Source organism: Elephas maximus, chromosome 2 (genome assembly GCF_024166365.1).
Source record: "Elephas maximus indicus isolate mEleMax1 chromosome 2, mEleMax1 primary haplotype, whole genome shotgun sequence".
NCBI lineage: Eukaryota > Metazoa > Chordata > Mammalia > Proboscidea > Elephantidae > Elephas > Elephas maximus.
In genome coordinates this window covers 135,464,144-135,491,328 of record NC_064820.1, presented here as the reverse complement: position 1 = coordinate 135,491,328, position 27,185 = coordinate 135,464,144, and the positions used below count along the sequence as shown (strand labels likewise).

Sequence of the window (27,185 nt, the reverse complement as noted above, 5' to 3'; positions counted from 1 at the left end):
CAGACCAAAGGAGCTACATCTGTTGTCCTCCAAGAAAAGAAAAGGACCATCCCTGGAGAATCTTGGAGATCAGCAGAACTGTCGGAAAGAGCACAGGAAGCAGAGCCTTCTGGGTTTCAAAGGGTGGGGCCACAGTCTCCAGGATCTCAAAGGGTGGAGCCATGGCCTTCTAGGTTTCAAAGAATTGGATTTTCACCAGCTTGGTTCTGGAGTGTGGGACTGCCATTAAGGTGTGACGGGGGATGGAGCCACTGCCACCCAAAGATGAGGGGGCAGGGTTGCCATGCCCAAAGCCAAAAAAACCAAACCCACTTCCGTCGATTCTGACCCATAGCGACCGTATAAGAATGAGGCCTGCTGGTGGATTAGGAGAATGGGGCTGCCCATGGCAGGGGGAGCAGAGTTGCTGTCCCAGTGGACCAGGAAGATGGAGCTGAAGCCCAAGGTCAAGGTGCCAACACCCAGAGTCTAGACAGCAGGGCCATTGCCTAGATGGTCTCAGAGAACAAAGGTGCATTTTCAACATAAATTGTTCTGATGGTTTTGGAGTTCCTTGGTACTTGTCATCTCTTCTTTCCCTTCATTTTCTTCCATTTGTAATGGAAATGTATTCTAGATTTTATAGGTTCTCAAATGAAAAGGAATTTTGCCCCGGGGTGGAATATGCCTAAAGTCTCACCTATATTTACATGAGTCAGAAGATGAGATTTTAGACTTGGAGTTGATTTAAGACTTTTGGGATGATGTGATGGGGTGAATATGTTTTGCATATGGCAAGGACACGACTTTTTTGGGGCCAAAGCGTGGAATGTTATGGATTGAATTGTGTCCCACAAAAATATGTGTTCTAAATACTAACCTCTATGCCTGTGGTTATAATCCCATTTAGGAATGGGTTGTCTTTGTTATGTTAATGAGGCAGGATTATTGGAGGGTGTGTTTTAAATCAATCTCTTTTGAGATATAAAAGAGATTAAATAACCAAGCCAAAGAAGTAGAGATGGGGGAAGAGAGATGCCAAGCCACATGAAGATCACCCAGGATCAGAAGCTCAGAAGAGACAAGGGCCTTTCTCCAGAGCTGACAAAGACAGAAAGCCTTTCCCTAGAGCTAGCACCTTGTATTCAGGCTTCTAGCTTCCTAAACTATAAGAAAATAAATTTCTGTTTGTTAAGCTACCCATTTGTAGTATTTCTGTTACAGCAGCACTAGATAACTGTCATGGATTGAATTATATCCTCCCAAAAATGTGTGTATCAACTGGGCTGGGCCATGATTCCCAGTACGTATGGTTTTCCTGCATGTTGTAAATTCTGCCTCTATGATGTTAATGAGGGATGAACGGTGGCAGTTGCATTAGGGAGGCAGGACTCAGCCTACAAGATTGGATTATGTCTTGAGGCAACCTCTTGAGATATAAAAGCAAGAAGCAAGCAGAGAGACAGGAGGACCTTATACCATTAAGAAAGCAGTACCAGGAGCACAGTGTTTCCTTTGGACCCAGGGTTCCTGCGTGAAGAAGCTCCTAGTCCAGGGGAAGATTGATGAGAAGGCTGACAGAGAGAGAAAGCCCTCCCCTGGAGCCTGACACCCTGAATTTGGGCTTTTAGCCTACTTTACTGTGAAGAAATAAATTTCTCTTTGTTGAAGCCATCCACTTGTGGTATTTCTGCTACAGCAGCACTAGATAACTAAGACAATAACTAAGACAGTATGTGGCATAGTGCTTGCTGTACTACCCTGGTTTTGTAATGACTATTTAAAGAATTTCATTTTACTTGGATTCACAATCAATGCCCATGGAAGCAGCAGTCAAGACATCAAACAATGCATTGCACTGGACAAATCTGCTGCAGAAGACCTGTTTAAAGTGTTCAAAAGCAAAGATGTCACTTTAAGGACTAATGTGTGCCTCACCCAAGCCATGGTGTTTTTAATCGCCTCATATGCATGTGAAAACTGGACAATGAATAAGGAAGACTGAAGAAGAATTTTTTGCCTTTGAATTATGATGTTAGCGATGAATATTGAATATGCCATGTGACTATCAGAAGAACAAACAAATCTGTTTTGGAAGAAGTACAGCCAGAATGCTCATTAGAACGGAGAAGGGCAAGAGTTCGTCTCACTCTGGACATGTTATCAGGAGGGACCAGTCCCTGGAGAAGGACATCATGCTTGGTAGAGGGTCAGCGAAAAAGGGGAAGACCCTCAACAAGACGGATTGACACAGTGGCTCCAAGAATGGGCTCAAGCATAACGATTGTGAGGATGGCGCAGGATCGGGCAATGTTTCCTTCCGTTGTACATAGGGTTGCTGTGAGTCAGAACCAACTTGATGGCACCTAACGACAACATAAGGCTTTAAAGAAAAATGTGCCAGGCATTATGTCAGAAGCAGGGAATAAACAGTGTGTGTGTGTGTTTTTTAAAGGTACTTGCCCTAAAACTGAGTGGGTGAGGCAGATGAGTAAATCGTACAATATTCAAACTGCACTCTGAACTCAAGCAGCATAGATGCCACTGAGCTGTTTAGTTAGTTACAACAAGAGGTGCTGGCCAGTAGAAGAGAAGAGGAAGAGGCAGTCCAGCCACAGGATACAGCTCATGCTAAAGTGTGGGGTTATGAGAGAGGACACATCCAGAAGCTGCAGGCGTGTGGTAGGGTAAGAGGAGGGGTTCTTAGGTGAGGCTAATGTAGAGGGCTCTGCAGGGCCCACATCAGGTAAGCTCTAAAACAAGAGGCCTGATTATTCTCCTCCATGAAAAAAAAAAAATTTTTTTTTTTTTTATGACCTAGGGTCCTGTCTCACAAACTCCAGAGTTTGTCAGGTTGAAATGTCCCCTCCTCTCCAGGGCACACTGAGTTAAGTACAGCTGTTTGTCAAAAGGCCAAAAATCTCAAACTGTGCAACTTGCTGGCTCGTCACTTTTTTTCTGGCTGGCTGAGTGAAGTCATTTTTCACCACCAAAAAGCCCCAAAACCAAACCCATTGCCGTGGAGTTGATTCCAACTCATAATAACCCTATAGGACTGAGTAGAATTGCCCACAGATTTTCCAAGGAGCGCCTGGTGGATTCGAACTGCCGACCTTTTGTTTAGCAGCTGTAGCTCTTAACCACTACAGCCACCAGGATTTCCATTTTTAACCCACTGACCCACAAATCACCTCCAAGTTTCCATTCTGTCCTGTGCTGTAACCTAGGAAAGAAACTCAACCTTTACAAAGACAACTTGATAACAAAGTTTCCTCAACTGGGACACTTAATCTTTCAGGTACTTTCTGGTAGCTAGCCTCTGGCCGGAGGGCAGATTGTGGCCACCACCTTCTTTTTTGTATCTTCTATTTTCTATTATAGTTAAAAAGTCCTTCGTTGTGGTTAGGTGCCATCCAGTCAGTTCCTACTCATAGCTACCCTATGTACAATAGAACAAAACACTGCCGGGTTCTGTGCCATCCTCACGATCCTTTTGTTCAAGCCCATTGTTACAGTCACTGTGTCAATCCGCCTGGTTGAGGGTCTTTCTCTTTTTCACTGATCCTCTACCAAACATGATGTCCTTCTCCAGGGACAGGTTCCTCCTGATAACACGTTCAAATAAGGAGCATTCTGGCTGTACCTCTTCCAAGACAGACTTGTTCGGTCTTCTCAGTCCATGGTATATTCAATATTCATTAACAACACCATAATAAAGGCAACAATTCTTCTTCAGTCTTTCTTATTCATCATCCAGCTTTCACATGCATATGAGATGGCTGAAAATACCATGGCTTGGGTCAGGTGCACCTTGGTCCTTAAAGTGACATCTTTGCTTTTGAACATTTTAAAGAGGTCTTTTGTGGCAGATTTGCCCAATGCAATACATCATTTGATTTCTTGACTGCTGCTTCCATGGACGTTGATTGTGGATCCACGCTCTTTAGTTACTTAAAGGCAACATTTTAACATCAGAAGCAATAAGTCAGAGGATTTAGCTCAAGGACGGCACGCTTTCGGCCTCTGTATTACATTATCATTTCCAGGTTTAAGTGGTAACTCAGACCCAGTTGCTGACCCTCAACTCTTGGGAAAACAGTAAAGTTCTGGTAAAAGTTGAGGGGTTCATTGCCGTTAAGGCCAGCGGGGAGTAAAAACGAAAATTCAACCAACCGAAACAAAACCAGAAGCTCCGTGATTTTCTGTTCTTTGTCTTCTTGCAATCTGTTATGGGTGGTGTCTCGCAAATTACAAACTAAGCGCCCGCTGGAGCCCGGAGGCCAGGGAGCGCCGGGTGCGGCCCTGTGCCCAGCGCGGCGGCGCGCACACCCCTTTTCTGCAGACTCACAGGTTTTCAGGCCCCGCCTCCTCAGGGCCCAGCAGATCGCCGCCGCCGCCTGTAAGGCTCGGAGCCCGGGCACTCCGCGCCCAGCCCCTCGCACCTCGGCCCAGGCACGCCCGAGTGCGGCGGCGGCGCGGTTGACACGCGGGTCGTGGCCGAGACGCGGAGAGCGGGGGGGCGGGGCGGCCCTGCCCGGGCGGAGCGGCGGCCGCGGCCGTGGGCCCGCCCCCCACCCGCCCCCTGGCCCGCCCACCGCCGGCCGGCTCGTGCGGCCATGGAGGTCTACATCCCGTCCTTTCGCTACGAGGAGAGTGACCTGGAGCGGGGATACACGGTAGGCGCGGCCCGTGGCGCCACGAGGCCCCGAGGGCCGGTCCCCGGCTGCTACGCCCCGAGGGGCCCCCGCGCGCCCCCGCCCCTGCGCTGGGACGCCCCTCACTCCGCTCCCCTCCCCCGACCCAGAGGACTGGCTGCGCCTAGGCGCGGTTGTCAAGGAAACGCGCGCCCCCTCCTTGGCCCGGCGGCTGCGGTCGCCCGGACCTGGAGCGGCTGCGTGCTGCCCCTCCTCGCCCCCGGGCTGGGCCTTTCCCTTCTGCCCTTCCCCGGCCCCGTCCAGGCCTCGACTGGAGCGCCGGGAGCCGAGTCCCTGGACTCGGCGCTCGGTCTCTCCGCGCCGCCCGCCCTCTGGAGCCAAGATGGGCTGCGTTCGTTTCTGGCGCAGCTGCTGCCCCTGCCCAGCCAGAAAGAAGTGGCCTCCCGGCAGGTTCACGTCGGCTTCCAAGTTCCGTAGCATTCATACAGATGGAAAATATGTTAATTTTAAAAAATGAGCATTGGTAGCTGCTTTTTAGCCAAAGTAAACGAGTGTGTTCGTTTTAGATGGGTTCCAAAGTTTTTTTTATTTTTTTCTAGTTCTGCCGTGTTACTAGATGGCAAAATCAGGTATTTGTTAAGCACCTGTTCCATACCAAAGCCTGTGGTCACCAAGAAATGTAAAACAGGGTCACTGCTTTCAAAGAATGGAAGTGGCGGGGAGGGCGGAGGCTCGGGCCTGGGACCTTTGGGTCACAAGTTTAGTAGATAGAGTTGTAGAAGCAGGATTTCCCAGAGAATTTAAACATATTTGTATAGGGTCGCTCTGAATCAAAATCGACCGGACGGCAATGGGTTTGGTTTTTTTGGCTTATCTAGATAGTCATTGCTAGAGGGAGAAATGCCTCAAGCTGAGTAGACCTTGGAAGAATTTATTTCCAGTTGTTAAAGAACAGGTAGAGTTTGGGAAGGATTGCACAGGCCAGTCTGAAAGGATTATTGTATTCACTGCTGATCCACATACATGTTAAACACAGTTACATTAATTTGGCAGAGAAGTATTTAATCTCTCTCCTCTCCTCTAAATATTATTAGTATTTGGTAATGATCTGGATCTTTGGGTTTTCATAATGATGACTAATCATCAATTCAAAGGAAGATTTCGAATTAACAGTGATTTAAAAAAAAAAAATCCAAGAAGTGTGTGGGTTGTTGGAATCAAGTGGACTGCTGGATCCAAGTGTCCCAAAAAAGGAACTCAAAGTGCCTTTCATCAGGAGGAAACTGCAACCAGGAGGGGACTGAGCTCAAAAGTGGCACTTATTTATATTCATAATCCTTTGCAGTGCCTTAAAGGAGCCCTGGTGGCACAAGGGTTAAGTGTTCAGCTGCTTACTGAAAGGTTGGCAGTTCCAACCCACCCAGTGACTCTGGGAGAAAGACTTGGTGATCGGCTTCAGTAAAGATTAACCCACCCACCCAGTGCTACAGCCAAGAAAACCCAGTGGGCCAGTTCTACTCTGTCACATGGGGTTGCTGCGAGTGCACCTAGCAAAGACAACAACAATCAGTGCACTAATGTATGGTTAAACATTATCTTCTTAAAAAAATTTTTTTTTCAACTTGAACCTGATCAAGGTTTTTCCTTAGAAGTTTTGTCCAAGCCTGTTAGACCTAAGACCTTGACTGGCTTTCATCCAGGTGTCTCGTCTCTCCCATCAGCATCTCTGCAGTCCTGGAGGGCTATCTTTGGGACCTTCCTCTAGGATCTGAAGATAAAAAGGTCCTTTGTTAGGAGCATTGGTCTTCAGAGAAAAGAAAAAGGTGATCTCAGTAATCCAAGCTGGAAGTTAATTACCTGCAGAAATAATCACTTTGAAGTAGACACCTATCTGCAGGGAACTCTGGTGGTGTAGTCCTTAAGTGCTATGAGTTGGAATCGACCCGACGGCAGTGGGTTTGGTTTTGGTTTTGGTTTGGTGTCAGTATGGATAGGTGTGCTGCCTTTCCCTAATTACTAGCAAAGGGATGTTCCACACTATGGATGAACCATAATTTAGTTACTGAGGTCCTGTCGATGGCCGTTGACAATTGTAATTTTTAGTAACTATATCTAATGTTGAAATAGACATTCTTATACATGCATGTTTATACCTGCTACTAGGATGTCTGTAGGGTGTTAACTGGAAGTGGTACTGCCGGTTCTTTAAACATTTTGATAGGTATTGCTCAGTTGCTCTTCAAAAAGTTCATACTAATTTATGCTCAATGTCAAGAGTAAATTACCTTTACAGAGTGATTTTTTGACGTTTTAACTTTTAAGCATTTACTGTGCGCCTGCACTGTGTTGGGTGTGAAATTGAGAGATGAGAGGATATCGCTTTTGTCCTTCGAGGTTCTCAGCCTGGCCAGGAGGGGTGTGGAGCAAGGTAGGGAAGGAATAGGGTGCCCTGATAGGAGCCCTGGACCCTGGGGGCTTGAGGGAAGGAGGAGTCAGTTCCGCTTGGCTTTAGGGAGGCATGAGTGATGGGGTGGTAGAGGTTCTTAGGAAGGCTGACTTTTGATATCTGATTTAGATGTTTTGCTGGGATTGTGCATTCTAGAAAGAGGAAATGCAGGGGAAAGGCATTTTAAATGCCTAGAACCACTACAAAAAAGAGGGGGCACTTCTCAATCAGTTTAGTTTACAATGGAGTATGGCACATCCCTGTCATGAAGAAAGGGGAATACTTTGTAACAAAATACAGATGAGCTCATAAGTTCTCTCCTGGGGAGGTTATGAGGCCAGGGACAGTATCCATCGCCATTGCTGTAGCCTAGTCAGGAGCTGTCATACAGTAAGAATTCAGCACATTTGTTGAATAAATAATGAGTGAGTGAATTTTCAGATAAACAAAAGAAAAACCTAAACCCATTGCCACTGAGTCAGTTCTGACTCACAGTGACACTGTCGAATAGGAGGAGAAAAACAGCTGAAAAGCAGAGATCCTGAAGCATGAAACAGAGCAGTGGGCTGGGTGGGTTGGGGGTATAGACTGGAGTTTAGAGTAAGTAGCGGGGATTGAACGAGGCTTGGTGGTGTAGTGGTTAAGCGTTTGGCTGCTAATCAAAAGGTTTGAACCCACCAGCAGCTCCACTGGTAAAAGACGTGGCGGTTTGTTTCCGTAAAGATTACAGTTTAGGAAACCCTATGGGGCAGTTCTACTCTGTCCTATAGGATTTTTTGGGGGGGTGGGGGAGTGCAGAGTGATACTAGGAAGAGAAGAGGTGGGCAGAGACCAGCTTATAGCCTTGAGAGCCATAGAAGGGAGTATAAACTTTAACCTTAAACAGTGGGAAGTCACGAGAAAGTTTTTAAGGAAGGAAGTAACATGATTGCTTTGCATTTTAGAAGGATGCATCTTGGAGCATTACTCAGTTAAGAGACACTTGGCTAGGAAGAAGAGGATGAGGGCCTGAACTAAGGCACTAGTCTTAGACATGAAAACAATCTCCAGGGCCTGATGGGAGGTGGCCAGGATGACTCCTGTGGATATGGGTGCCAGGAACCAAGTTAGAACTGGAGCAGGTTTCAGCACGAGAAATTTCACTGTGGGACCTCTTGGATTTTCAGTGATGGGTGTAGCACTTAATTGTGGAGTTCAGGGTAGATAGAAGTTTGGGCTAGAAACAGGGCTCTAAGAGCCATTAGCATAAAAGACAAAAAAGCATGAACGCTGATGCCATTCCCCAGGAAGAGCGTGCCAAGTGAGGAATAAGGGAGAGAGTTGAGAGTAAAGACCTAGAACTTGGTTGAGCAAAGAAGTCCCAGCAGAGCATTGAGAGGGAGAAGAAAAACCAGGGATGTCAAAGCTGAAAGAGATGCTTCTAAAGAAGGAATGAGCCAGAGGCTGCTCAGTGGTTGGTTGTGAGGTGGACATGGAGAACAGCCCATTAGATCTGTCAGCAGGTTCTGGGTCTGGAGGGGTGTTGGCTGAAGCCTGATTGCAGTAGGTAAAGGGTGAGCAAAAGGCAAGGAAATTGAACTATAATCCATCCTACTTTCAGTATAAAAACAAAAAAACCCCAAACCCGTTGCCATCGAGTCAATTCTGACTCATAGTGATCCTATAGGACAGAGTAGAACTGCCCCATAGGGTTTCCAAGGAGCAGCTGGTGGAGTCAGACTGATCTCTTGGTTAGCAGCAGCCACAGCCCTTAGCCACTGCGTCACCAGGGCTCCACTTTCAGTATACACGTATGTATATGTATATATATGTGTGTGTATGGTATTATTTATTTTTTAGATACATCGTTGGTAAAAACAACAAAACTAGAGTTATTACTTAGATAACAACACAAAAGTTTGAATATATATTAGACTTCAGTTTTCATTGCTGTAAAAATTGAGCCATTGAATTAGTTTCTCAAGTCGAATTTTAACATTATGTCTGTGAATGGGTGTGTTTTGCTTATACAAATATATGTTTTTCTTGGATCTGGAATCTATCACTATTTTATCTGATATACACTTAGAAATGTATCATGCTTTTCAGTACGTGATCATACATGATTATAATACTGTGATATATGCAGGAATTATTGTTTTAAATTTTTATAGATTAAAATACAAAAATAGAACAATATAATGAACCACCATTTTCCCATCACTCACCTTCAGTATTTTACATTTCTTGTTTCATTCACCATCTCACACTACCTCCCATCTCCTCTTCCCCCCACCGCCCCCAGAGTATTTTAAAGCAAATTCAAGACATAATTTCATCTGTAAATGTCTCAGTGTGACTATCTGACAGATAAAGACGTTGCTTTATATAACCAAAACGGAAATACTGCCACAGAATTAACAATAGTTTGTTAGTATCATCTAAAGCCAGTTGTTGTGATTGTTTTTCACACAACCACAATGTAAATATTGCCTCTGAATTAACAGTGATTTGCAGGAATCGTTGTCATTTTATATTTTCAAGAACTGAGGCTCTGAGAGATTGACTGAGGGAGCCTGGCCACCTGAGAGTTGCTCTCTTCTCTTTGTTTGCTTTCCTCCTCAAAGTGGCTTACTACCTGGTGACAAAATGGCTATAGCAGTTGCAGACTTTTTTTTTTTTTTTGGTGTACTATAACATCCAGAGGAAGAGAGAGCATTTTTTAAGGGTAAAAGCATTTTTTCCCTCATAAACCCTGAGCAGATACTCCTTCATTCATATCTCATTTAACCCCAAATTACATTCCTGTTTCTCAACCAAACCTGTTGCCAGGGGAATCCTGTGTGCCAACTGGCTAAGGCCAGGGTTACCTGAACCAATCACCATAGTAAGGGGGATATTAACCAGATGGGTGGAAATAATCATGGGGCCTCTCTGGAGCTGGGATGGGATCAGTCCATTACTGCCACCTAACCATGTGGGCACCACAGTAGGAAAAGGGCAGAGGATGTCAGCAAGACCACAGTGTCCACAACAGCCTCTTTCAGTCATCCATTGTAAGCATGGATGGTGAAGGAGGCCTTTGTGTAAGAAAGACATATCTGGCATAGTGCCTTATTCATGGTAAGCTCATAGCATGAGTGCACATTAAATATTTGTGGAATGGTTAAGTCAAGCATGTGTAAGATAGGCTTCTTGCCCTTAAGGACAAGAAATACAATTTGAAAACATTTTTGTATATTGACAAAGTAAGAATGCTACATTCATATAAAAATCAAAGTAGGTATAAGAGAATTGAATTTTGGAAATACGTTGCTTCAAAATTTGAGGACAGATGTAAATTTGTTTTCATTGAGCTGGACATGTATTTTAATTTGTTTTTAGGTAGTTGTTTTCTTATATTTTTTTATTAATAAACATTTTATTTTGAAGTAACTTTAAATTTGCAGAAAAGTTGCAAAGTTAGTACAGAGAGTTCCTGTATACTCTTCACCCAGTTCCCCCTGTTGTTAACATCTTACATTACCGTAGCATACCCATTGCTGTGGAGTTGATTCTAACTCATAGCGACCTAGGACAGAGTTGAACTGCCCCTTAGGATTTCCAAGGAGTGGCTGGTGGATTCGAACTGCAGACCTTTTGGTTAGCAGCTGAGCTCTTAACCACCAGGCCACCAGAGCTCCAGCTGTATATTTGGTAGTAAATTTGTCAGAATAAGAAAACAGTGTCGGTATATTACTATTAACTAAACCACAGAGTTTATTTTGATTTCACCAGTTTTTGCGCTAATGTCTGTTTTCTTTTCCAGGATCCAATCTGGAATACCCCTTTGCAGTTGGTTTTGCCTGTGGTGCTTTGTTCTGATACTAAATTAGTTGTCCAAATTTATAGCACACTGTGTCTAAGAAATGAGGAAAGGGTAGATGAACCTGTGCAGATAACATCAAGTTTTGGTTATTTCAGTTGCCTCTTGGGTAATTTTGCCATACAGCAAAAGCTTATTTATCAATATCCCACCAGTTTATGGTGGGAGCTGCAGACTCATACTGTCTGCCTTCAAGTCTTGCCCCCAGTGTTTAACCCAGAGTCTGATTTTGGGCAAGCTACTTTACCTCCGTGTACCTTGTTTTTTTCTCATGGGCAAAAGAGGATAAAACTATGGAGTTGGCTTGAGGATTAAATGAGTAACCCCTACCAAGTGCCAGAAATAGTGTTTCTATCTAATTATGTTTGTGATTATTATTTTTATTTCCTTTAGGGATTGCCTTGAACCTTTTTTTTTTAATTAAAGAGCTTTAAAGTAAATTGACAATATAAACAAAGCCCAGGGGAATATTTATGTTATATAAAATAAACTTTTTGTAAACACTTTGCAGCACTGGTAGTCCGCCGACTTAAGTCAGGGTTCTTTTCTGATGACTCTGTTTTAAGTTGGTTCTGATGTAAGTCAAATACCTTATTTTTTTTTTCAGTTTTCATTATTGCCTTTTTTCCTCAGTTTACTTTTTTCTAAATTTTATTATTTGTTGTTATTGAGAATAAACACAGCAAAATATATACCAATTCAAGAGTTTCTACATGTAAAGTTTAGTGACATCGATTATACTCTTTGTGTTTTACAACTGTTCTCACCCTCCTTTTCTGAGTCGTTCCTCCCTCATTAACATAAACTCACTGCCCACTATCTAATCTTTTGAGTTACTGTTGTCAATTTGATCTCATATAGCTCTTAACAGACCTTAATGCTCAAGGCAGAACTTTGCTACTAGTTAAGTTAAACTGTTGTTTGGTTTTAAGATGACTTCGGGGGGTATTTTTGGTTTAAGGTTTAAAGATTATCTCAGGCCAGTAGTTTCAGGGGTTCACCCACCCTCCATGGCTCTAGAAGGTCTGAATCAGGATTCTTCTATGGAATCTTTGATCTAAATGTTCAGTGGTGGTAGCCAGGTATCATTCAGTTCTTCTGATCTCATGGCAAAGGAGGCAATTGTTCATGGAGGCAGTTAGCTACACATTCCATATCCTCCTCCTATCCCTGACTCCTCTTCTTCCTCTGTTGCTGCAGGTGAATAGAGACCAACTGTTTTGCCTTGGATGGCTGCTTGTAAGCTTTTAAGACCCCAGACTGTACGCAGTTAACTGGAATGTCCCATGAAACCGTGACCCTAAACCTCCAAACCAAGGAATCTAATCCCCTGTGGTGTTTGGTTGTAAATAACCAGCCTCAGCATCTACTCTTTTTTTAGTTGTTGTAAACATATCTATCACACAACTTTTTCCAGGTATACAGCTTATTAACAGCAATCACAGTAACCGCCAGTGCAACCCTATCCTTAATACAATTTTTCCGTCACCATTAGCCTCTCTTTTCCTCTCTCCTCCCACCCCTGGTAACCATTAATAAACTTTGGTCTCTGTACATTTGCCTTTTCTTGTCTTTTTATATAAGTGATGTCATAAATATTTGTCCTTTTATGAATGGCATATTTCACTCGGCATAATGTCTTCAGTCTCCATCCATACTGTAGCATGTATCAAGTCTTCATTTCTCCTACTGGCTGAATAATAGTCCACTGTATATATGCACCACATTTTGTTTATCCATTCATCTGTTGATGGGCATTTAGGTTGTTTCCATCTTTTGGCTATCGTGAATAGTGCTGCAGTAGTGAACATTGGTGTACAAGTCTCTTTGTGAGTCTCTGCTTTCAAGTCTTTTGGTTATATACCTAGAAGTGGAATTGCTGGGTCATATGGTATTTCTAGTTTTTTGTGGAACTGCCACACTGTTTTTCACAACAGCTGTACCATTTTGCATTCCTGCTACAGTGGATAAGAGTTCCAATTTATGCAGATCCTCGCCACCAGTTATTTTCTGTATTTGTTTTTTGTCTTAGCCATCCTAGTGGGAGTGAAATGTTATCTCATTGTGGTTTTGATTTCCATCTCTTTGAAGGCTAATGATGCTGTGAATCTTTTCATGTGTCTGGTAGGCATTTAAATGTCCTCTTTGGTGAAATGCCTATTCAGGTCCTTTGCCCATTATTGTGGCTTTGATTTGCATTTCCCTAATGATGTGAGTCCCCTCAAAGGCAACCATCACTACCAAAAACAATGACATCTTATCACATGTTTATAGGCCATTTTTATATTATATTTGGAAAAATGTCTATATAAGTCCTTTACCCATTTTTTAAATTGGGTTGATTTTTTTGTTGTTGAATTGTAAGAGTTGTTTATATATTCTGCACATTAAACCCTTATAGTTCCCAAGTATTTTCTCTCATCTGCCATGTATCCTTACTTTCTTGATAAAGTCCTTTGATGCACAAAAATTTTTAGTTTTGATGAAGTCCAGTTTATCTATTTTTTTCTTTTGTTGCTCATGCTTTGGTGCCATATGTAAGAATCCATTGTTAAAATCAAGGTTTTGAAGATTTTCCTACCCCTGTTGGAGCCCTGGAAAACCTGGTGATATAGCGGTTAAGAGCCACGGCTGCTTACCAAAAGGTTGGCAGTTTGATTCCACCAGGCACTCCTTGGAAGCCATGTGGGGCAGTTCTATCCTGTTCTATAGGGTCTCTGAGAGTCGGAATCCACTCGATGGCAACGGGTTTTTTTTTTTTTTTCATAGGAGCCCTGGTGGCATAGTGGTTAAGAGCTCAGGTGCTAACCAAAAGGTCTGCAGTTCGAATCACTAGCCGCTCCTTGGAAACTCTATGGGGCAGTTCTACTCTGCCCTGTAGGGTCTCTGTGAGTCAGAATCAACTTGACGGCAATGGGTTTTTTTTTGTTTTGTCTTGTTTATGTATTCTTTTAAGAATTTTTTAGTTTTAATATTTATATTAGGTCACTGATGCAGTATGAGTTAATTTTTGTGTATGGTTTGAGGTACGGGTCCTGCTTCATTCTTTTGCATGTGGAAATTCAGTTGTCCCAGTAACATTTATTGAAGAGACTCTTCTTTCTCCATTGAATGGACTTGGCATCCTTGTCGAAAATCAGTTGGTCATAGATGTATGGGCTTATTTCTGAACTTTTAATTCTATTCCATTGGTCTGTACATCTATCCTTATATCAGTACCATACTGTTTTGATTATTGTATATTTATAAGAAACCAAACCAAACCTGCTGCTATCTAGTCGATTCCAACTCGAAACTGGGAAGTGTTAGTTCACCTACTTTGTTGTTTTTCAAGATTGCTTTGGCTATTCAGGGCCCCTTGCAGTTTAATATGAATTTGAAGAACAGCTTTTTCGTTTCTGCAAAAAAGCTGTTGAAATTTAGATAGGGTTTGTGTTTGAGTCTGTTGATTGCCTTGTGTAGTACCAATATCTTCGCAATATTAAGTTTTCCAGTACACGGACACAGGATGCCTTTGCATGTATTTAGGTCTTCTATAATTTCTTTCAGCAATTTTTTAAAAATAGTTTTCGGTGTACGAGTCTTTTACCTCCCTGGTTAAATTTACTTCTAGGTATTTTATTCTTTTAGAAGCTATTGTAATCAGTTTTCTTTGATTTCCTTTTCAGATTGTTCATTAAAACCAAACTCATTGCTGTCAAGTTGATTTGGACTCATACTAACCCTATAGGACAGGGCAGAACTGCCCCCACAGGATTTCTAAGGCTGCAAATTTTTACGGAAGCAGACTGCTGCATCTTACTCCTCTAGAGCAGATGTTGGGTTCGAATCGCCAACCTGTCAGTTAAAAGCTGAGCACTTAACCATTGAACCACCAGGGCTCCTTAGGTTGTTCATGACTAGTGTATATAAACATAACTGATTTTTGTGTGTTGATCTTGTACCTGCCCCTTAGCTGAATTCAATTATTAGCTGTAATAGCTTTCTTGTGGATGCTTTGGTATCTTCTGCATACAGGATCATGTTGTCTGCAAACAGAGAAATCATGTTGCTCTGGCTAGAACTTCCAGTACAGTAGGCATCCTTGTCTTGTTCCTGGTATTAGGGCTCTTGTTTTATTTTGAAGCGCATCTTAGCTATATCTGTGAATATTTCAGTTTGTATGTCTAAAAGACAGAGGCTGTCTTTTTAAAATATAACTGCAACATCATTATCACACCCCACTTAAAAAATGAACAGTAACTTACTATTATCACAAATATCAATCCATTTTTACATTTCTGTAATTGTCCCAAGCATGTGCTTCTTTTTTTTTAAAAAAAAATTTGTTTAACTTGGGATTGAAACTGGGCCCGTATAATGTGATTGCTTAATATGTTTCCTAAATATCTTTTAATCTATGTTTTCTGCCTCTCCCTTTTTTTCCTTACGCAATTATTTTGTTGTGTACACTGTGACATTTGTCCTGTAGAGTTTCCCACACTGGATTTTGCTGATTGCATCCTTGCAACATTATTAACACTTTCTTGAAAAGGGCAAGAGGCTCGATCAGTTTCAGATTTGATTTTCTTTTTTTGGCAAGACTGCTTCTTAGGTGTGTGTCTGTAATATGTCTTTTTGACTCTCTTTTTGTGATGCTAAACCCGTTGCCACGGAGTCAGTTCCGATGCATGGCGATCCCACAGGTGTCAGAGTAGAACTTTACTCCACAGGGTTTTCAATGGCTGATGTCTTACACAGACGCAGATCACCAGGTCTTTCTTCTGTGCCACCACTGGGTATATTTGAACTGTCAACCTTTCTGTGATGTTAACAGCCATTAAAGAATATTACCTAGATCGGTTATTTCATTAGAAGTTGCTAAATGGTGATATTCAAATTTTATCATTCCTTCTTCATTTATTAGCTGAAATACATCTATACAGAGAAACTTAGCCTCATAAACTGTTTAGTTACTCTGAGGTGTAGTTTTTATAGTGGAACTGTCCCATAGGGTTTCCAAGGCCGTAAATCTTTATGGAAGCCAACTGTCGCATCTAGCTCCCTCAGGGCGGTTGGTGGTTTTGAACCACCAATTTTTCGGTTAACAGATGAGAGCTTAACTACTGTGCCACCAGGGCTTCTTTTTTATAGTTTTTATAGGAAAGGGAGGATACGTATTTGATTTTTTTTAGGTTTCAATTTGATGAGTTGGTTTTCTCCAAAGATGATTATAAGCTAAAGGTGATCACCTAGGCTTTCTTTAAAAAATTAGTATCATTGTGAACTTACGGATATTAGCATAATTTGATGTATTTCAGTTCATTGAGTTTATCATTTTTATATACTCTTTGTCCCATCTTTGACCATTTTCAAGTTTGACCTTTTCAAGCTGGGTGCTGTGTCGTTGAGACAACATTTGTAGTCTTTAATAACTTCCTTTCTAGAATAACAAGATATTCCTGGTACATCTTTCATACTCCCTGCCTAGATCTGGACTTAGCCATTTCTCTAAGAATACTCGGTTCCTTTTAGTGGGAAATGATATTTAGAGACCACAATCTGGGCGCAAGGTATATCCACTGCCACTGGGTTTGTGAAGGTTTCTAGATCTTTTCAGTGGTCAAAGCTAGGATTTGACAAATTCAGAATAACGAGATTTTTTTCCTTAGTCTCTTCCATCTTCATTCTTCCATGCTGAGAATCTTTGTTCTTTTGATGTTGAGAATGGTAGAATTTATTTTATTCCACATTGTATACACAAATGTGTTTTAATTATAATCCCATTCAATGCTGCCATCAAAAACATGATTACTGAATACAGTTTAAAACTTTTTTTTGAATAGTTCTTTTGTTTTTTTACCTATCATTAGAAATGGCTATCAAATGACTGTTTAAAAATCTCTTAGATTGGTTCTTCTCTGTTCATAATACCCACTTTCATTTTATTTTGTATTTTTAAGGATTAAAAAAATCATTTAGCTTTAGTTTTGTACAAAATATGTACATAATCCCCAAAACAATATATGATATCAGGCTTTTTCAGTGAAATCTGGCTTCTATTCATGTCCCCCTCAACCTATTTTCTCTACATATTGAGTACCACTTTAAAAAAAAGTTAGTTTATCCTCCCATTTAAAACAGCATACAAATACAAATATATTTGTGACCCTATTCCTTTTCTTAGATAAATAGTGGTATACTAAACAAAAAAAAAAAATTTTTTTTTTCTTTTCTTTTATTTATTTATTTTTTTAAACACATTTTATTTCTATTTTACCTTATCTTTTTCTTTTTTTGACAATATACCCTAGGACCCTAGGTGGAAGTGATTGAAAATGGTTGGAATCTGGATAAATTTTTATGGTGGAACCAATAGGTGTCACTGATGGATTGGATTTGGGGTGTGAGAAGAAGAGAGCAGCAAAGATGATGTCAAGGTTTTTATCCTGAGCAAATGGAAGGATGATGGCACCCTTTACTGAGGTGTGGGAAATTGTGGGTAAAACAGATTTGGGGGAATGATCAGAGTCCTTTTTTTGGACATGCTTAGTTTGAAGTGCTTTATGGCCACCCAAATGGACATGTCAAATGGGCAGTTATATATATGATTCTGGAGCTTAGGGTAGGGGGTTTCCCAGGCTTGAGTTAAAAATTTCATAATCTGCACATAAATAGTATTTAAAGCCATGAGACTGCATGAGATCATGAGCCTGGTATTGCACAGCAAAGTAGTTGCCTGAGGCCAGACCCCTGGGATACGCCAATGTTTAGAGATTGAGAAAAAGATATGAAACCAACAAAGGTGACAGAGAAGGAGTGGCCAGGAGATAGGAAGAAAACCCAGAATAGTGGTATCCTGAAGCCAAGTGAAGACAGTATTTCTGGGAAGAGGAAGTGCTCATCAGTATCTGATGCCGCTGATAGGAAAGAACGATGAGGACTGAGAATTGACCATGGGACTTAGCACTGGCGATGTCACTGGTGTTCTTGACAGAGTTTGGATAAAGTGGTGGGCATGAACACCTAATCGAGATGTCCGTCAAGAGGGGCTATGAAATAACTGTTGCCACATCAACATTCTGTTCAGTTGCGTAAAAGAATATAGTAGATCTATGCATACTGACTGGAAAAGTGTCCCCGCATGAATATCTTCTCATTTTCCTTCCCACCTGTTGTCTTGGATTGGAGAAGAAACTCTTCCAGATGATTTATTTTAAAAATTTTTACTGACATATATATAACAAAACATTTGCCAATTCAACCATTTTTTACTCGTACAATTCACTGACATCACTTATGTTCACCATGTTGTGTACGCATCGCCACTAATTTCAGGTGATGTTTTAAATCAAAGACCCTTTCTTCTGTGTACCTGTCATTAATTATAATGATCATAACAACAGCTAACAGACCTTATTATGTGCCATAAGTGTTGAGCACTTGACTGCATTATTACATTTAATCCTCACAGTAAACCCCAGTAAGGTGGCTAATATTTTGCCCATCAGTTTAAAATGAGGAACCACCTATAGTCAGGGTAAGTCACATGCTAGTAAGTGGCTGCGTAGGGATTTTGACTTCAAGTTCCTGCATGCAAGTAGTCTTCTTTTTTACTCAATGAATATTTCATTCATTCCAAATCTAAAAACCTTTGTATGTTTTTGGAAGAAAAGTTCTCTACAAACTGAGCATATACAGCGTCACCCGGTACTGTGCCTGTCACCCTGAACTCCTCTCCCATCCTTGCTGATGGCAAGCGTTGTACTTTAAGACTACATGTTGGAAGATGGAGGAGGAGGTAGACTATTTTAAAATGAGGGCTTCTTTTCTTTGAGGGTGAAAGAAGTTGATTTTAACCCCCTTCTGGCGGCGCAGTCCTTGGGAGCTATGGCATGCTAACCAAAAAGGTCAGCAGTTCGAATCCACCAGCTGCTCCTTGGAAACCCTATGGGGAAGTTCTACTCTGTCCTATAGGGTCGCTATGAGTCCAAATCGACTCTATGGCAACAGGTTTGGTTTTGGTTTTCTAGAAGTAAAATATACTTTTCATTTATAAATAAATGTTGTACTGTGTTTCTCCCTTTGGCTTTATATCAGATGAACATATGATGAGAATACAAGCTTCTATTTTCTCTTATCTGATGGTTATTTTAAAATATGTTTAGTCTTTCCTGCAGTTGGAAGGTTTTTCTTCACATGCATACCTAAGGAAAGTTTGCATCCCCATTTTAAAAAGTGACCATAGAGCAGGGAATGAAAGTTTATAGAAAAGGTTTGTTTTCCTTGTTCATTATCACTGAACAATTAGATCTCATTGTCAGTAAAAATTGATGACTGTAGCTTCCAAACTATTGAGCCTGTGCTAATAAATGCAACAGTTGTTCATAATTTGGTGGTAAATGACCTGATGTTTACAGAGGCTGTCCTTGGGGAACAATTTAACTTCCAAATGACACCCATGAGTACTTGTTATCATTTAAATATGCTTCCTTTTGTCAATAATAGAATAACAAATACTGGTTAGATTTCTAATGTTGATTCAGATACCAGGAAACCTGCTGAATAAATTAGTGTACATTTGATTTATATTGACCAAAATTTTTTACACTGCTGTGTTACAGGTCAAGGTGACATGCATTTAAATGTGTTGTAGAGCAGAGGTCATGCTTGACTGACATGAGTGCTTGCACTGTTTTTAATTAACTTTTAAATATTATACTAAAATCCCTTCCAAAGTACCAGTTATTAGGTACAGGATTGGAATTAATTTAGGACATTAGTAGAGACCTTATTTTAAAAGTCAATAAACTTGACTTTCCCATAAAAATTACTGGAGTAAATTATTGTTAAATTTTACCCTTTGATTTGTAGGAAAATCAGATTTGCTTTTTTCATCTGGACTCTGAATGAATTCATTGTCTGTGGTTTTTCCACTGATGATTTTCAGAAGTAATCTGAGATGGCAGTGAGGGAAACAAAGTAATGAACAAAGTCTTACCTAGTACAGCAAGTAGTTTATCAGATAAACAAATGTTTTTTCTTAGTACTGTGAGCTTTTTTGTTGATGTAGTGTGTGGGAGGAGGGTGGTTTGTAGGGTGAAGATGTGGATTCGTTTTGGCAGCAATTCATTAGTAGTCAGAGTAGTGTATGTTTTAGGGAAGCTTTAATCAACACCCGATTTGCCCGTTGAGAGAATATCTTCACACTTAACGCTGCTTCTTTTGCATTTAAATATTGTAGACAAAAAGCATTTTGCTTTCAGTGCAGAATATTTTTCATTTATATCCTGTGTAAGAAGATTTACTTATTCAGACGTTTAGAACTGAACTGTACAAGGTTATTTCTTCTCAACTGTGAAGATCTTTGGTGTTAATCAAAAGTGTGTTTTGGGAATTAAGAATCACCTTCTGAGCTTCACTTCTTGAGATGCTACCTGTAATCAAATGGTAGCGCCAAGCTCCTCTACTTTAGTAATTTCATTATGAACTTTTATAGACATAAACGGAGCTACCTTCCAGGGCATGGCAGAGGTCATGGGGTTCTGGTTTTATTTCAGCCACCCTGTGGTTCCTTAGCCTCTATCTGAGTTTGTGCCTAGGCTTAACGTGCTTTATGAACACCATTAGCGCCATATTGTCCGTAAGGGCAAAAGAAATGACAGTGTTGAAAGTGCTAATAAGAGAGAAAAGGAAGTGGCGATAATGAAATTGAAAGTGGTGAGAGAATGACAGATGTTGCATGTGCATATGGGATGAATCATTCAACTGTAGGAATGATTTTGCAGGACAGAGGGGCGAGTCATGCAACATTTCTCTTAAATGGACATGGATATGTGCAAGGAGCGGGAGATGAACAAAATGGAAAGATTTTTGGATATCAGCACCAACTTCGCATACCTGATACTAAGTGCAAAGGCTGGGAGTTTGAGAAAAAGGTGAATTAAAATTATCAAGGCTAAGGTGCTGCTGGTGGATGGCCCATTGAAACACCATGCCATCTGGGCTTCTAATGTAGATAACTAGCCGCTAAAGCTGTGATGCGAGTCCTTGGCTGCACATCAGGGTGATTTTTTTTTTTTAGTGCTGATTTTTGGGCCCCACCCTCAGAGAATCCTGATTCTGAGGTGTGACTTGACCATCAGAATATTTAAAGGCTCCCTGGGAGACTCTGATAAGCAGTCAAAGTTGAGGACCACTACCCTACATAAGTCCCCCAAATACTTGCCGAGATCATTGAGGAGGATTACTGGCCCCAGCACATCCTAATTGTGTCAATCACTGGTTCTTGGGGAGCACTGAAAAATGCAGATTTTCAGGTCCTGTCCCCAAAGAGTAGGATTTAACTGAGGTCCAAGCTTTAGTATGATTTTAAAGCTCTTGAGATGATTTTGATTTATAGCTAAGCCTGAGAGGAAATCCCGAGTGGGCAAATAGTTAAGTGCTGGACAACTGACCGAAAGGTTGGCAGTTCAGAGGCCCCTCAAGAAGTACAGCCGGTGACCTGCTTCTGAAAGTTCACAGCCTTGAAAACTCTGTGGAGCAATTCTACTTTGCACACATGAGGTCTCCATGAGCTGGAATCTATTCCACGGCAACGAGCAACAACGAGGCTGCGAACTGTGCGGTACCCTGTTTTGAAAACGATGCCCTATAGAGTAGATCATCAGCAAGAAGGAGAAATGTGAGCTTTGTTTTAAAACTTTCAAGTACTGGCTCACAGTTTAATTCAGGGAAAGTGCACCTAGGAATGAATGCAGAAACTGCACTTAGTCTTTGGATCCATAAATACATGAACTTAACCAAAACCAAAACCAAACCCAGTGCCGTTGAGTCGATTCCGACTCATAGCGACCCTATAGAACAGAGTATAACTGCTGCACAGAGTTTCCAAGGAGCCCCTGGTGGATTCCAACTGCCAAGCCTTTGGTTAGCAGACGTAGCACTTAACCACTACACCACCAGGGTTTCCACATGAGCTTAAGAAAAGCTTTTTTGACCTCAGCCTGTTTGAGGAACTTCTGAGGAGTGTCATTACCAAGTTTTGAAGCCAAGACAGACTGTCCACATTCTAATTTTGTGACTTACTCATGAGGGAACTTGTGCAAGTCATTTAACATCCAGGAGCCTCATTTCCCTAAAACTCCTATCTTACAGGGTTATCACAAGGATCAAAGTAAGAACTCACTCTATGTAGCATCTTTCATTAATTCTAATACTAATAATTAAACTTTTGCCAGTTGAGGTAATATATCACAATGTATTTTCCCTTCCTTTCATCTAGTATGCAACCCCTGAGATGACAAAAATTTTCTTTTTTCTCACCTTTGAATAATTCCACCTTCAATTCACTGCTTTAAATGATTTCTTTTTTAAAAACAATGTTAAAAGACCTTTTGCAGTGCTTTCAAATTAGAAAATGACATCTAAAGTGTCCCAGTCACCTCATAGGTAAGAATAAGTTAAGATGTTGGCTATACTATTAAACAACCATTGTTGACAACAGCTACTTATTGATCACATTGTGCTTAGATGAAATTTCAGCTGCCTTTCTTTGCTTTAGGCTTCTAACAACGATGGTCTTTTGTTAAACCCTTAAATTGATGTCCTACTTTCTCTAGTTTTAAGCTCTTTTTTAAAAGAAGCCAAACAACCAATCCTAAGTTTGTAGGTAATTTAGTGTGTGACTCTAGTGCGGAGGTGGGCCTGGGGCTAGCCCCCAGCTAAGACCCACTCTGTGCTTTGCTCTGAGCAGAAGCAGAACTTTTGACAGGGGAGGGAATCTGGGAGTCTGTTTAATTGGGATGTTTAGCTCAGTGATCTACTGCGGACAAGTTTGCATGCTGGGAATGTTATAGGACCTGGTGAGGGGGATGATAGGGAGATCTGGGCAGAAGTGCCAAGCAGGAGCTGTAAGAGGTGGCAGCGGACAAGTGCTGGGTGAAGGCACAGACATAGGGACTGTGAGGACGATTTTATCAGCCCAAATATTTGCTAGATTTGTTTACTCAACCAATGATACTTGAAGGCCTGCAGTATACCAGGCACCGTACTGGGCCCTGGGGACCTTCAAGAAATTCCAGAACTCTCTCAAAGGGACTCTTCTATTTGTGAACACTATATGTACTGTACCAGGTGCTTTTCACCTATTATCTCAATTAGGTTTTTATCCTCATAACTCTCGGTGATAGCAGTTCCCCCATCTTACAAATGAGGAGATAAGCTTAGGGAGGCCATCACGTCACTGTTGGGAAGTGAGTGCAACCGCAGATCGGGCTATACTTTCAACTCTGCTGCCCTCCCATGAGACTGCATAAGGCTCAAGAAAATGATGGTAAGGTCTAACTATTTCCTAGTTTACTGTAGCTATGGTAGCTATGTTGGCATTTGTTTGTAAGAATTAAAATCTTTATATTGGATCTCTATAGAGAGGTCGCTGACTTAACACTTGTGTGGGATTTCTGATTTGAGTACAGATAATAGAATCCTACAGAACTCAAGCACCTGTTCGTTTTACTTTACCACCAAAGGAAAACAAAAACAACAAAGAGAATGCTATTCAAGTAAACATTTGATAGAAATTGCAATATGGCAAGGGGATTTTGGGTTTGTGAAGCTGAATTTAATAGTTTGACCTGTGTTATTTTTTATCCATGAACTGGTTAGAATTGTGTACTCTTGTGTACAGTAGAGACAGTCTACCAAAGCTGATTATTGGTTTAATTTCAACAAATGAAATATATGATGCCAGGAAAAAAGATTACTCAAAACTCCAGAGCTCTCTTATACTAAAGTTTCAATTTTATGGGGGGAGGAGTACTTAAGTTTTATGGATTGCCCATGCAAATAAGCACTTTCAGAGAAACTAGTTTTATTTTTATATTTTGCCATTGTCTTCTTGAGGCCTCATGCAGTCTTGTGGGAGAGCGGCAGAGTAGAAAGTGTAGCCAGACCTGGGATTGCACTCACTTCCCAACGGTGACATGATTGCCTCCATGTGCCTGCCTCCCCATTTGTAAGGTGGGGGGAATGCTATCACCAACAGTTGTGAGGATAAAAGCATAATTGAGATAATAAATGAAAAGCACCTGGTACAGTGCAAAGCATGTACTAAAAATAGTTGCTGTTACTATCCTGTGTCTAAAAAGCTGCAGTAGCATGGTACGTTCTCTAATGCAAGCAGAGCATGAGAAGATAACCCTTTTGTGTCATCTCTACCTCTGGCCTGGGCATCTCTGCTCTCCTCTTTAGTGCCACCTGCTCAGGGCTCGGAGTCTCTTGGGATTTACCTGGATAGGAGGAAGGTACAAACAGCTAACCTGCTTTGGAGATAATGATGAAGTTTCCTATGATTCTGGTGCCATGGAGCGGTGGCGGGGCAGCGGGGGGGGTTGCCTTTTGCTGTGCAGAGTTACTCTGAACTGGACCAAAGGATGGGCAACCCTGATGGCTAGCCAGGATCCCACCTTGGCAGTTTGGGGCCCAAGGGCTCTGGCTTTGCTGCTGCTAGAGTGGTCCTAGTGGAGGGGCCAAGCCAGTGACTGATGGGAGTGGCCCTGGGCCTACAAGGGATCAGAGGTCAAACATGCATCCAATTCAGTCAGTGGAGTAATTCAGGCAGCAAAAGAGAGTTATCCAGTACTATCATTAAAAAAATTAAAAAAAAATTTTTTTTTTATTTTTTTATCATTAAACACTGGAGAGGAACTTGAAACAGAAACTCATTACTAAGGACAGTCCGTGGCATAGTGAGTTTTGGTCATTTGAGGAAGTATTTTATAATCTTAAATGCTCAGTGAATGTGCAGAGCGAGAATATAGGAAACATTTTCACATAAAAAAATGGATAAAGAACCAGAAGTGCCAGGAACTGGCTTATTAAACAATAATTACAAAAAATGATTTGAAATCTTGTGTGTATTTTTAATGTCAGATTATCTGAAAGGTAGACTTAAACACTTCTGTTGTATGATTCCTCCAGTTTTGCTTCCTTTTGGCTGTTCTGGGTCAGTGCAAAGAGCACTGATTGTATAGTGGAGTATTGTAGAACAGTGAACTTGCCTCCTGAATTTATTGTGGGCCATTTTTGTTTTAAGCCTTTATTAACAGTTTCATTGATTTTTCAAGTATTGGACAGACAGGTATTAAACAAATACGGGTAGGCACTGAGTTTTTGAGTGCTGTCACTTTAAAATGTACATTTATTTTACAGTTTTTTAATGTGCTTTAGGTGAAGGTTTACAGAGCAAATTAATTTCTCATTAAAAAATTAATACACATATTGTTTTGTGACATTAGTTGCCAATATTTTACAGTTTGTTACATGTAAACGGTTTTTTTTTTTTTTAGCAGCATTTGCTTTATATTAAAAAACAGAAACAAAAACTAAACCCATTGCCTTAGAGTGGATTCCAACTCATAGTGACCCTATAGGACAGAGTAGAACTGCCCCATAGAGTTTCTAAGGAGCACGTGGTGGATTCGAACTGCTGATCTTTTGGTTAACAGCCGTAGCTCTTAACCACTGTCACCAGCGTTTCCTGCTTTATGTTAGAACTGTATTAATTTTCATTGGCCGCTTATAATAATGTCAGTTTGTAAAAATGAGGAAATATTGGTCCTTGAAAGCATTTCAGCATATTTTGAATTGATTAATTACTACTTAATATATTTGTAATATTTGTAAGATAGTTTTAAGGAATAGTTTCATTAAAGATAAAGATTATTGAAGATCTGTGCCATTTAACCTCTTGTGTTCTTATTCTCAACATATAACGAAAAGCAAAACATTTGTCTATTATAAAGTAACATAATTAATAAATGTAATTCAGTAAATCAAATGTTTGAGTGCCTGATTGATGCCAGCTGCTAGCAGCTGTCAACAGCAGCCCTCAAGGAGTTTTTATTTAGCTCTGCACAAAATGACACAGTACCCACAGGGCAATAATGAATGCTCATTTTTGTACAAAACAAAAATAGTAAATGACATTAAAGTGGAGATCGGGGATGGATTGGTGAATGAAATCAGTGAGGGCTGGAACACTTGAAAGACTTCCTGCAAATGATGGTGTTTAAGCTGCATTTTTAAAAAATTTTTGTTGTTGTTGTTGAAAATATACACAGTAAAACCCACTCCCATCCCACAGTTTCTAGATACAATGATCGGTGACATTGGTTACATTCTTCACATTGTGTCAACATTCTCGTTCTTTATTTTTAAAGAATATTTTACTGTGTTTTAGGTGAAAGTTTACATAGCAAACTAGGTTCCCATTTAACAAATTTTATACAACTTGTTCCATGACATTGGCTACATTTTTCATGGATGTGTCAACATTCTCATTATTTCCATTCTTTTTGTTCTATTTCCATTGATCTAGCTTCCCTGCCCCTTCTTAGCTCTCGTTTTTGTTTTCGGTTAAATGTTGACTGCTTGGTGTCATATAGTTGATTATTAAGGGAGCACAGTATTCATGGGTGTTATTGTTTATTTTATTATTTAGAGGAAAGGTGACCAGCAGGAGTAGCTTCAGTTCCACATCTTCCTCTGACGGAGCCACTGGTGCTTTCAACCTGCCCACCTTTCGATTAACAGTCCAGCTTTTTAACCACTGAGCCACCAGGGCTTACCTATATATAAAACAAACCCACTGCCGTAGAGTCAATTCCGCAGAGCTTCCCCACAGAGTTTCCAAAGAGCACCTGGTAGATTTGAACTGCCAGCATTTTGGTTAGCAGCCGTAGCACTTAACCACTAAGCCACCAGGGTTTCCTACCTATATATGCATAGATGTATATACTGACCTGTACCTACCTACCTACCTAGACACAGACATGCCTACATACGTATACTCACACATATATTTTTTGGTTGTTTTTGCTATTGTTTCAAAATTATATATGCTGTAACAATTATTAACAGGTCCTCTTTCTTGTGTACATTTTAGTGCCATTGTTTATTTGTTGTTATCTTTCCCATCACCAAAAATAAGAAGTGTCTATTATCTAGAGAGTGAACCCTCCTCTTCCCCTCCATCCCTGGTAACTACTAATGAACATTAGTTTCTGTATATTTACCTGTTCATGTCATTTTATAAAAGTGAGAACATACAATATTTGCTTTTTTGTGATTGACTTATTTCGCTCATTGTAATGTCCTCCAGCTTCATCCATGTTCCAAGATGTTTTGGGAACTCCATTGTATGTGTGTATCACACTTTACTTATCTTTTCATCTGTTGATGAGCACTTAGGTTGTTTCCATCTTTTTGTTATTGTGAATAA

The 27,185-nt window shown here is 40.8% G+C and overlaps 1 protein-coding gene across 2 annotated transcripts in view; it reads left to right on the top strand.

Moving 5' to 3' along the window:
• Positions 1-4,571: 4,571 nt before the first annotated feature.
• Positions 4,572-27,185, top strand: part of SNX24 (sorting nexin 24) — a 166,967-nt gene continuing 144,353 nt past the window's right edge. Inside the window, exon 1 of one of the 2 annotated variants that reach the window (XM_049873577.1) lies at positions 4,572-4,655. Coding sequence is in view for 1 of the 2 variants with exons in the window: in XM_049873575.1 (XP_049729532.1) it covers positions 4,596-4,655 (60 nt within the window). In the remaining variant the exon portion in view is untranslated. The remainder of the gene's footprint in view (positions 4,656-27,185) is intronic. The other variant, XM_049873575.1, reaches the window with a different exon arrangement.